Here is an 11462-nt window from a genome sequence, read left to right as displayed (position 1 = left end):
CTCGCCTGTGTCGAGAATGCGGAGAATCTGTGACCCACATTTGAGAGCGCCTTTCTTTCTTGTTAAGGATTTAGAGATGGCTCACCTATTGACTGAGTCGTTTAGCTTGCAGCCAAGTTCACACGACTCAGAGAGCGTCGCCGCCGTAGATTTGACAGGCGGTGAACAAATCGATGAGCGAGCTGTGTGATTGGACTGGACTGATGCGATTATTGAAAGATGCGCTTGACGATAACCTCGCATTCGGGTGTTATAAGACGATAAGGGTATGCCCTGCAGTGGGACGATTGGCCATGAGTGCAAATAGATACAAGCTGAAAGAAGTAAGGTCAGGTAAAAATGTTGATGATGCGGCACGTAGCAGCGATGCTAAAGTGCAAGCTTGTAAATGAAACCAATGTAAAGATTAGAACATCGCTTGTTTACATGACTGCAAAATTTGAGAATGTAAAGTTTGAAAAGGGTTGGAAGCAATTGGACGACAATGGACATTACATCATCAACCCCCCCCCCCCCCCCTTGCTTGTGTTGAAACGCCTCCATTACTGTACCTAATGGTGTGTCCGGTAAATGTCTGTATTTTTTCGATGGCAACTCCCATGTGTTTGTGTGTGCGTTTGTTTGTGTGTGTGTTTGCCCCCGCCCCCTCCATACATGGAGGTCAAGGTGGTGATGGAGCACATTCTGCGAGACAGCCTTGACAGAATTGTAATGATATTTAAAGAACAACAGCGCTGATTGGCTCACGGGGGACACGGGCGAGCGAGCCATTTATCAAGATTGGTGACATTGGCAGTGTCATTGTTGGGATTTGGACAGCAAGTATAAGCAGAATGAACAGCGGATGGGGGAGATGTGGGGGTGGGTTGGGGGGGGGGGGCGGAGCAGGTTGCTGTCTCCCCCTCAAAGGAAGGATTCTTGGCGGGAGTGACCAAAAACTCATTTATTTCTCATCTAGTTGCAACCATTTGTGTCATGACAATCTTGAAAAATCAACAGCAATTATGTCTGTGAAAATGAGCCGCATACCCTCGCTCAGGAAAATTTCTTTCATTTTTGAAAGCGCTTAATGAAAGGTATACAATCATATGCACGCCAATATAATCCCCAAGGACCGAGACTCCTTAAGTGTACTTCTGGTCTGAATGCAATTTTAAAGAGAGGAGTGAATTTTCCATGAGATCGCTTGGAGTCATTTTGGGGAACTAATGGATGCCATTTGAGTCGACTTCCCGCGGCATCAAGGAAATCTGTGAAACTATAATGGATGTAATCACTTTTTCCCCCCCAATAGAAAAACAAACATTTTGGCTAGATTAGCTCAAGATCCGTTTCGATATACGCAGTGTTTAATAATGTAATTAGCAATTATAGTTGCATGTTGACGGCTGTGGAATATCAACATTAATTGTTGATCATATTTCATTTCTCAATGAGATGGCAGCGAATGGCTTCCAAGGCGCTCGCGACGTAATGAGGTGCTGCATCACGGCGCAAGCCAATAATCAGTGTTGCAAATGAACAAAGTTATTGGAATTAATCAGGTGGAGCATTTGCTTTAAAAAAGTCAAACAACAGTGAAAGGGCAGACGGCACTGTAGTTGCCGCACATGCCCGGAAAGCATCTCTGTCTGATTACGGCTAATGAACTCATCAAGCAAGTCTGCGCCACAATTTAAACACTGACACTCGTTCATTTCGACTGACATCCGTGACATTCACTCAATCTTGTACGGGCGCTTCAATTCTCACAGTTGACTTCTCAGCCTGCATAACAAACACGAATGGATGTATTGAATGTGACATGGTATGGAAATTAACTCTATATAGGTTCAGGTTGTGCATTTTATACACAATTATAGTACACTTTAAACACACCTTTTATTGTCTGCTGAAATCATATATGCGCGTGTGTATATATATATATATATATATATGTATATATATATATATATATATAGACGCACACATGCAGATATATGATTTCAGCAGACAATAAAATGAGTGTTTAAAGTGTGCTACAATTGTGCAAAAAAAAAAAGTGAAGCAGATTAGAATTTGGCTGAAGATTAACGGCCACAAAAACACGAAGGCGAAATAAAAACGTCTGCTTACGGTGCAATACGCGAGGCGCTTGACGTGATGACCCACCAGATGAACATCTATTCTCCCGTTCTTATTCACTCAAATGTCGATTTAATTTGAAGTTAGAGCAAAGTATAGAGTACATTTGCCGCTGACCTGAATATGGAGGAGTTTAAAAAGGGGCTTATCAGTAGCGCGACACCTTGCTCACAAAATGATGACTGCTGGCTTGTGACCGAAATGTGAAGCGTGAAACGTCCTTCTTGCACTCATGTTTAACAATCCATCATTATATTTATTGCTGTCATAACTTGTCTGTGTAATAACTGGCTGTTACAAATGATATTCACTTTTTGGAATATGGCTAAAACGTTAGCTAAGACCCTCTGAATCCAATAAATCTCAACAAACAAGACTAGATCACTTTTTTTTTTTCTTTTTAGATGGAGCAAAGTAAAAGAAAAAAAAGTTGTCAAGGCTTTCATACAAATGCACTGGACATGTTGGCGCCCCCGGTTCAGTTCATCCTTGTCTTGTATTTTCAAAACCACTGGATGGAAAGTGGCCTGTGTAGCCAAATCCCATGCGGCTGGAGTGCAACTTTGAAATGTCACAGCAAATGGTCCATCTGCAATACAGCACAGCACTCTAGTGGCCACCAGGGTAATACTAGCTTGTGTTGCCGTGTTGTGTAAAGTGTCTCTTCTCACCAAGGGTCCATCTCCATGAACTGTTGAGAGCAGGTGTGAGAATCCCACCAGCCAGGTGATCGGTAGAACTCTCTCCCAAAACGCCATTAACACTAGAGGTGACATTTTGACACAGGGGATCTGACAGACAATGTAAGTGAGCTCTCTTTGTGACCCTTTTGAATTGATCGATTGGGCGCCGAAGTGCAACTTTTCTTTGAAAAATACCGGAATATCACCTACGAACACATTCTCTTTGAAAGTTTCCATGCTGACACGTTGTTTATTGATATTCAGAATTTCAGAGAGCCGTTTTTTCGGTGTCAAGATGACAACATGATCAGTTTTGTCCTTGTGATTTCAAAGACGCCACCAGGGTCTCAATGCATTGCAATTCTGCTGAGTCCGGCGCTCCGTTTGACATTGCAAATGTGTCACAGGGACGCTTGCCTTCCGGATCAGCCTGATGCAGCACTTGCAGACTTCAACGAGGCCTCGCATCCACCTGGAATGTAAAAAAAAAAAAAAGTCTCGTAAGCACTTTTGATGACTGAGAAATTTCCTCGGGCGCTCGTCTCGCTTGAAGCTGCGTCTGCTTATCTGTGGCCTCGTTCTGTTCAAATGTCACGTTGGTTTAAAGCGGTTATTAGTGGGGCCCATTACAAAAGAAAACCCCCAGATGAGAGGAGTCGTGCAGATTAGAAATTCTCCTCCCCTCTTTTGCCCCTGCTGAGAGGATGTGGAGGCTTCAGAAATCGGTGCCACTGAACAAGAATCTTAAAGCCTAAAAATTAGGTTGGAATTTAAACTTTAAAAAAAAAAACATTTGACATCTAAAATCATCTAAAATTCCATCAAATTAAAAAACTGGGTCTTGAACGACAATAAACAAAACCATACAAATTATTTATTAATGTAGGATAAAATTCGTTGATTTATTTATTCACTGTACTATTAAGTTTTATTCGTTCTATTCGTCTTTTTGTTGTTAATATCGCTCTTTCATCTTCAGTTCATCTTCATTTATAAGCAGGCAAAAGCAACCCGGAAGATCGACGTCATGACGTCATGACGCAGACACCGATTTGAAGCGCTTGTTGAAACTGAAAGCAAAACACAACGCGTGTTTGGCTGACTGTTATGCGATTGAAAGCGTATTGCTGAAAGTGAACCGTCCCGGTGGTTAAAGAAAGGTAAAGAAGCTTTGATTGCTAATAGCTACTCGTCATTTGTATCCTTTTTTTTTTTTTTAACTTGAGACACATAGCATTCGGTGGCTAATGTTAGCATCAGGACAGCGAATGGTAAACACAAGTTGCTGCCGCCAGACAAAGAGTGGATGTCAGGATGAATTAATTTGAAAGTAGTATTGTCTTGGTACTTCGATAGTTTTCCCAGCCAGATCTGTGGTGAAGTAATAATGTTGTTTGGTGCGCATTGGGGAGAAAAGCTGCACACTATTAATGTCTAGCTTCACTTTTATTTGAATGGTAGAATCAATAGAAATACGTTTTACCTGATCTACAACGCTAATATTATGTTTGACGTGTACAATATATATTCTAGCTAACTGCTCTACTTTGTATTGTAAAAATATTCCTGCACTGTGGTATTTTCTTCCCCAGGTTCGACATAATGTCTGCGGCTGAGCCCATCATCTTATCGAGACAGACGCAGAAAGAAATCAACGGCATTGCCACGCAAGTTGTGTGCACACAATTCAGTAATTACATATTTATCGTCATAACGCAGTATGGCAAAATCGGAACCTTGGTGTCCGTCACGCCCGAGTCCAAATGCGATGACTTCAACACTCCGATATTCTCCACCAAAGTGCTGCTGGGAAAAGATGAGGTATGCCAGATGATTTTGTTGACAAAAAGTGTGCAACTCTTCTGTTGAAATATTTTTCCATTTGTTTTCAGCCCCTGACACACGTGTGTGGTAAAAACCTGGGAACGTTTGTGTCACAACAAGCCGGCAGGCCTGTCCTACTGGGACTGGCACTCAAGGACCCCTCGGTCGATGCAATTACGCAAATAAAAGAACTCATCAAAAGTTGTCAAGTTTGGTAGGAAGACTGCAAGACCCCATCATCTCCCTTTTTTCTTTTTTTAATTGAGTTGGATGTTTTTTTTATTGCAATTTGTTAGAGCTGTTGGCCTACTTTACCAGTTTGCAAAAATAACGCTCACTTGTTTTGTCATTCGCCATGTGATCACATTTCATTGCAATGTAAATATCTGAAAGCATCACAAAACATTTTCAATAAAACAGGTTAGAGATTAGATTTGTCCATCATTGATTTACATCATACCTCCCTAAAGACGATCAATATAGAGATTCCTTTTGCTCATGATTAACCCTCGCAAACTGTATATCCAAAATGGTTTTATTTGATCCTGGAATTTGATGCCTTACCTCCTCTTGAAACTGTTGCTTTCTAAAGGGGCAGGGCCATCTTGAAACAGTGAAAGAGTTTAAAACAGCATGAGAATGATCATATGCACCACATATATTTTGAATATATTATGAATACGCCATATATAATTGCCAGACAGACCATTAATACATTAAGACGTCTCACTAATCATTTTTATACTCTTATGCATGGAAATTGGAAAATGAACAGTGTGGATGTAGTCAGCGTTCTTTCAGATTTGCAAGTCTGATTCGCAAAATTACTAAGTCTGTTTTGTCCGAGGTGTCTTATCGGTTCGTGAAGGCATCACGGTGACGACACAATGAGAGCTGTAGTCATGTGACTGTTTCACCTGTTTCGCCAACCTGTTTATCCCATCCGACGCCTGAATCTCAGTTTTGTTTCGATACTTTCAAATTTACACACTTTTAGTTTCATTTTATTCAGCAGAACTGGGTAGAAACAGAAGCTTTAAAGTTTATTGTTGTGTAGGGAGTTTAGGCTGTTTTTATTTATTTTTCTTTAATTTTTTTTTGGCCGGTGTGTTTCCAACGGACTTCGACCTCGCCTTGTCAGCTTGCGGCCTACCTGAGACAAACAAGGAAGTTGAGACGGTTGGACCTTGCCGTCGCGGTCCGCAAATAAATGACGCCTCACGCGCGCGGCCGCCGACCCTGAAAGGCGATTAAACTCTGATTTTGATCCGCTGACACTCGCCCCGAGACGCTCCTTCGTCTTTTTGTGGACCGGATAAAGTCGCCGCCACCGGGTTAAGGTGAGACACAACATTAGGTACACCTGTACAACCTGATTACATTCAATTTTAAAGCTACATTGTTATGGTCAGTCAATATAAATTTACCTCAAAATGGTATTTCGCAGGTAGAATTTTTTTTATCCAGCCTTTTTGTTTACATTTTGAAGTTGTACCTAATTATTTGGCAAACAACGCAAGTAGTAACTCGGTCTTAGCTTTAGCTCAACAAACTGATTTTTTTTTTTTTTTTTTTTTAGATTATGTGTTAATTCTCCACCCATCCCTTGTCTTGAAATCGCAAACTCTGTTATTTTTGAAAAAAAAATATCCATGGTCAGTCTCATCCGTGCTTCTCAGATGAGCGTCTCCGTGGCCGACATGGACGCGTCACTGGAGAACACATCCATCGTCCACCTGAGCGCCCCCATCCTCCCGGACAGGACGGACGTATCCAACATGACCATCATTCGCATGGCCAATGGCACCATCCTGGAAGATCAGCTTTTTCTCAACACCATGACCGCCCGAGCACTCTCCGGCATCTTTGTGTGGTCTGCCCTGCTCATCACGTGCCACCAGGTATGCATCATTTGATTTTAAATAACAAAATAACATGGCAAACAAGTGTTAAAAAAAACAAGTCAACTATTGTGATGCTGTAGGAAGAATATTTCGCAATGGGTTCCAGTTTGAAGTTGAAATATCACCATTTGCCACTAGTTGGCAATCGTAAAAAAATTGTGGCCTCCTTCTATGTTGATAATTAACTCCAATGCGCTGCGCCTGCCGAGCAAATTTGTGTTGTGTTGCCGCTATAGGAATGAAACTGTCATAAACTTGGGACGCCCCCCCCCCTCCCCATGAATATGTTTTCAAGAACTGCCTGCTTTAATGTGCACTGAACATTATTCAATGTGCCTCACAATATGTGTAATCAGAGATGGCTGGGAAATGACACGCCGCTCGCACCTCCCTCGCTCAGGGACCAAAAGCAATTGTTGCATCCATAAAGGTTTATTACCTCACGCTTCACCTTTTCCTAGCTCACTCTTTGAGGCCACGCTTTCTCTTCAGCTTCGTGCCATCGCTCTTTTATGGTTTTACTGCACAACGACATGGCGGTTTGAAAGAGCAAATAATGCTCACACGCTTGTAAAGAATCACGGGTTTCTGTTCTGCCAGGTGTTGCCTTTCATGGTCTGGCAGCAAACCTTGGCACAAGCTACGTCCACGTTTGCATAATCTTTTGAAAAGATTCCGCATTGCCGGAGTCAAAATAATCTCCATCTGTGCTCATCAGGGTCATGCTAGAGCAACAGGTGGCGTCTTAATCTCATTTTTATGACAGCCAAAACCAAGGGGGGGAAATGGGTGAAAGCTACAGGACCATTTTAAGAAAAATTACAAAAACAACTTCAACTCTTACTGATGTTTTTTATTTTATTTTTGATTCTCAAATGCTGCTGTTTTGCTTCGTGTCCCCCTGGCAGATCTACACACACCTGCGCTCCTACACAGTGCCAAATGAGCAGCGCTACATTATCCGCATCCTCCTCATCGTGCCCATCTACGCCTTCGACTCCTGGCTCAGCCTGCTCTTCATCAACAACAACCAGTACTACGTGTACTTTGACTCGGTTCGGGATTGCTACGAAGGTGCGTGCCCCCCCCCCCCCAACCAACCGTCTCGTCGTTGACATTTCCACCGTTTGCCAGTGGAAAAAAAGGACCCGACCAAACAAGTTTTTCCACACCGGTTGAGGTTCTGGTTTAGTGGGAAGCTGATACCCGCTCACCTTTGTATTGGAAACAATACAACTCATCCAATTAATTTTGAATACGCAACAGCCAAAATATTGACACACCACCTATCATAGATTTGAAGGCACTACTCAGAAAGATTAGTTTCAGATTTGAACGGCCATTTTGTGGCTGACTGATGGCGGCAGGAAGACACCAATCCCATCGGCGACCATGAGTCAATCACAGGGAGTGTGCCCCCCCCCCCCCCCTTCCATCTGCATTAGCTTTATTTAATCCCCGCCTTTAAATAGCAACAAAGGATTAGGGAGGGATTTCCAAGACAGACAACCCCTTTGCAAGCCTCTTATTGTGAAACATTTATTGTTCCATAATGTCCCCGCTAATTATTCTTTATCGCGCCCAAGTTGGCCCGGGCTTCCTTTAAATGAATTTGAAGGTTATTGCAATGTATTGTCTTGTACAATGTGTTAAACGTACTTCTTTTTTTTTGTTCCAGCATTTGTAATTTATAATTTCCTGAGTCTGTCCTTTGAATACCTTGGAGGGGAGAGCGCAATCATGTCCGAGATTCGAGGGAAGCCGATACAGTAAGTTGTCTTCCTTGATGACCTCCCACTCATTGTGGCTTTTTTTTTTTTTTTTGCACGGAGGTTTGCCATGAACTTGAATGCTTTCCTTTTCCCCACGCAGGTCGAGCTGCCTTTATGGCACCTGCTGCTTGGGTGGCATGAGCTACTCCATCGGATTTTTAAGATTTTGCAAACAGGTAAGCCTTCAGGCTGCTTTTACTTTGCTTTCACACATTTATTTTTCAAGTCGTTCCCTTAAAATGAAGCAAATGCGCATTTCTGTAGTGGTCAGGTGATGCAATTTTTCCGCTGACTTCCAAGGTGAAGGAGAACAGAGACTTGCATGTATGTCATCATTATTGAACTAGAGATCAAACCAAAAAAAAAAGCCCTTTGCCTCACACAAGCCTGAGCTGATCAATTTAAGGAGCTGAGCTCGTACTGTAAGTCAAAGCGGAGTAGCTTTGCTTTTAATTAATACTCAGGAGGACGCAACAAATCTGGCCCGTCGATAGTTGCCACCGGTGAACTATCCCGAGTGCAAATTGTAGGGGGAAAAAAATGCCTCAGGTCATAGCAGGCTAGGAATTAATAATTAACAAATGATTTAGTCTTTTTTTAATGGAAAATGTCAGCAGGTTGCCAACACACTTAGCAAAATAAAAATGTTGACTCAAATGCACTTTCTTTTCAAGTCGCTGTGCTGTCGGCTCGCCGTCTTTATGAAATATTGCGGCATCGACGTGAATCATTCCGAGTTAAAGGCTCGCTCTCAATTAATTTGAAGCAGGAAGTAAACTTGACTTTTGGACCGGCGCGGTGTCCTCCTGAATGCCACGCCCGGCTATCTACATATCTTGTCTCTTTTTTTTGCGCTCTCCGAGAGATAACTTCATGATAACTGAGCACAGTTGTTTTTTTTTTTTCAAGGTTAGAATTTATTACGATGCAGCTTTTGGCATTCAAGCTCGATACATGTGTACCCGATGAATCGGTAATGAATTGTCCACCGCGGCCTTATTTGTGTGCAGTGAGACGGAAGAATTGTACAAACAAATCCTTCGTCCTTCTTGCTATGGTGTGTGTTTGTTTTCCAGGCAACGCTTCAGTTCTGCATCGTCAAACCCATCATGGCCGCCATCACCATTATCCTACAGGCCTATGGCAAATACCACGATGGGGATTTTAAGTGAGCTGCGTCTCCCTCTCTTTTTTTCCAGCTGCTTAGATTGTGCTCATGGCGGAGACGTGTGACCCCAAAAGCGCCTCACAAGGGCACTTTTTTTTTTTTTTTTTACATCCCGTCTTCAGCCCGCAGTGGTTTTATTCCTAAAGGCACTCCAACTACTTAAGACCACTTGAGACAGACGCTTTGTCAGCTTTTTATCGTTAGCCTTTTAGCATCAGTCTAAAAGTGTATCTGCCGATCCGTTGTGTTTATCGGGAAGGATTAAATTTTCACAATCTCACGTTGTTCGGCAGTCTGACCTGACGTTGTTTTCCGTCTTGTGCTCAGCGTCAACGGGGGCTACTTGTATATCACCATCATCTACAACTTCTCCGTCAGCCTGTCGCTCTACGCCCTCTTCCTCTTCTTCTTCGCCACCAGCGACCTGCTCAGGCCGTACGAGCCCGTCCTCAAGTTCCTCACCATCAAGTCGGTCATCTTCTTGTCCTTCTGGCAAGGTGAGACGTCCGCGTGGTAGTTTTGCATTCAGGACCGCGAGAATTCACCAAGCTGCCCCCGTTCAAGGCATGGTCCTCGCCATCTTGGAACGCTGCGGCGTCATTCCCAACGCGCTCTACATCGACGGGGAAGAGGTCGGCGCCGGCACGGTGGCGGCCGGCTGGCAGAACTTCATCATCTGCATGGAGATGTTCTTCGCCGCCATCGCCCTGCGCTACGCCTTCACCTGCACCGTCTACCAGGAGAAGAAGAACGACGTGCCACGTGAGTGTGGCCGCCCTCTTCCTTGTGTTCCTTGAGCCGCTTGTCACTTGGTATCGCTAACATCCCGATTGTCTCTGGCAGAGAGCATCCAGTCTATGCAGAGCATCTCCAGCGGTCTGAAGGAGACCATCAACCCGGGCGACATGGTGCAAGACGCCATTCACAACTTCTCGCCGGCCTACCAGCAGTACACGCAGCAGTCCACGCAGGAGGTGGTTCCGCCGGGCCCCAACACCAAAGTCGCCGCCACCGCCGGCAAGGGCTCACGCAAGTCGGACAAAGTCATGCTGATCATGTCTGACGACGACTTGTAAGCCGCAGCATCCAGGTGGGTGCGTCCTCGTCGCTGTTTTACCTCAACCGGATTAGTTTTCCTCGACACAATGTTGAGCAATGACTGCTTTTGTTCTACTGAACTTTAATGAATAGCACAGCAGCCAGATGTTTTGCCTTTCTTGGCCTTATAACAAACACACCATTGTGATATCGGATGTGACTGGAGAAGGACTGTGACAATGGTCGACACCGCCACCTATTGGATTGCAGTTGCCACTTGTTTGAGTCAAGAAAAATGCAAGTTCCCGGTTTGGTTTTGGAGCAGGTACTTCAAACTGCAAAATAGATCACTGCAGAGTCTTTTGTATGTGTTGCATGCGTGGAGCTCCTCCAAAATGGGAGTCTTATGAAACTGTGCAACTAGAAAGCAGGTTTTGTAGCATCTGCACTCTTGTGAATATATTTGGCAAAGCCTTTTTCTATCAGGGTGACTATTTATAATTCTATACATTCTCTATTAAGATATTTTCAGTTTTGATTATAATTCTACTATACAGGCGCATCTAAAAAAATAATAATGAGATTGTGGAAAATGTAAGTTATTTCAGTGGTTTATTTAAAAAAATGGTGAAACTCTTAGATAAGCATTGATCGTTTTTTTTAAAGATGGCTTTAGCTTACAGATACAATAGAAACCCTAAAAAAAAAAAAACTTAAAAAAAATTGTATATCACATAAGACACAGTCAAAATAATTTTTAACACAGACACTCGGTCAGGATTAAATTTTTTAAAACTTATTTCTATTAGTTTCACTTCTTGAAATGACACTATTCTAATTTATTGAGATGCATTTGTAAGCATGTTGAATGTACGTTGTTTATGTACAGACTGATTTTAAAATCAATAAATCTAAAAAAAAAAAACATCAATTTTCCATTTTTGCACAT

At 42.9% G+C, this 11462-nt stretch overlaps 2 protein-coding genes across 4 annotated transcripts; both read left to right on the top strand.

The window, feature by feature from the left end:
• The first annotated feature begins 3812 nt into the window (after positions 1 to 3812).
• On the top strand, positions 3813 to 5062 carry psmg3 (proteasome (prosome, macropain) assembly chaperone 3). Its single transcript, XM_037257023.1, has 3 exons — positions 3813 to 3967; positions 4400 to 4628; positions 4700 to 5062. Exons 2-3 carry the CDS (start codon positions 4410 to 4412, stop codon positions 4847 to 4849), a joined length of 369 nt encoding a protein of 122 aa, XP_037112918.1. The 5' UTR covers positions 3813 to 3967; positions 4400 to 4409; the 3' UTR covers positions 4850 to 5062.
• A 466-nt stretch (positions 5063 to 5528) lies between these two features.
• tmem184a (transmembrane protein 184a) lies at positions 5529 to 11131 on the top strand. 3 transcript variants are annotated; one of them, XM_037257619.1, is made up of 9 exons: positions 5529 to 5970; positions 6307 to 6532; positions 7444 to 7609; positions 8214 to 8304; positions 8408 to 8483; positions 9384 to 9475; positions 9803 to 9972; positions 10040 to 10237; positions 10319 to 11131. In XM_037257619.1, the coding sequence occupies exons 2-9, from the start codon at positions 6311 to 6313 to the stop codon at positions 10549 to 10551; spliced, it is 1248 nt and encodes a 415-aa protein (XP_037113514.1). In that variant the 5' UTR covers positions 5529 to 5970; positions 6307 to 6310; the 3' UTR covers positions 10552 to 11131. The 3 variants fall into 3 exon arrangements, with proteins under 3 accessions (XP_037113514.1, XP_037113513.1, XP_037113515.1); XM_037257618.1 differs by having other exon boundaries at positions 5529 to 5971; positions 6311 to 6532; XM_037257620.1 differs by having other exon boundaries at positions 5529 to 5971; positions 6292 to 6532.
• The last annotated feature ends 331 nt before the right edge of the window (positions 11132 to 11462 follow it).

This window comes from Syngnathus acus, chromosome 8 (assembly GCF_901709675.1).
Source record: "Syngnathus acus chromosome 8, fSynAcu1.2, whole genome shotgun sequence".
NCBI classification, from domain to species: Eukaryota; Metazoa; Chordata; class Actinopteri; order Syngnathiformes; family Syngnathidae; genus Syngnathus; species Syngnathus acus.
The sequence above is the reverse complement of the archived record's forward strand: the minus strand, read 5'-3'. Positions and strand labels throughout refer to the sequence as shown.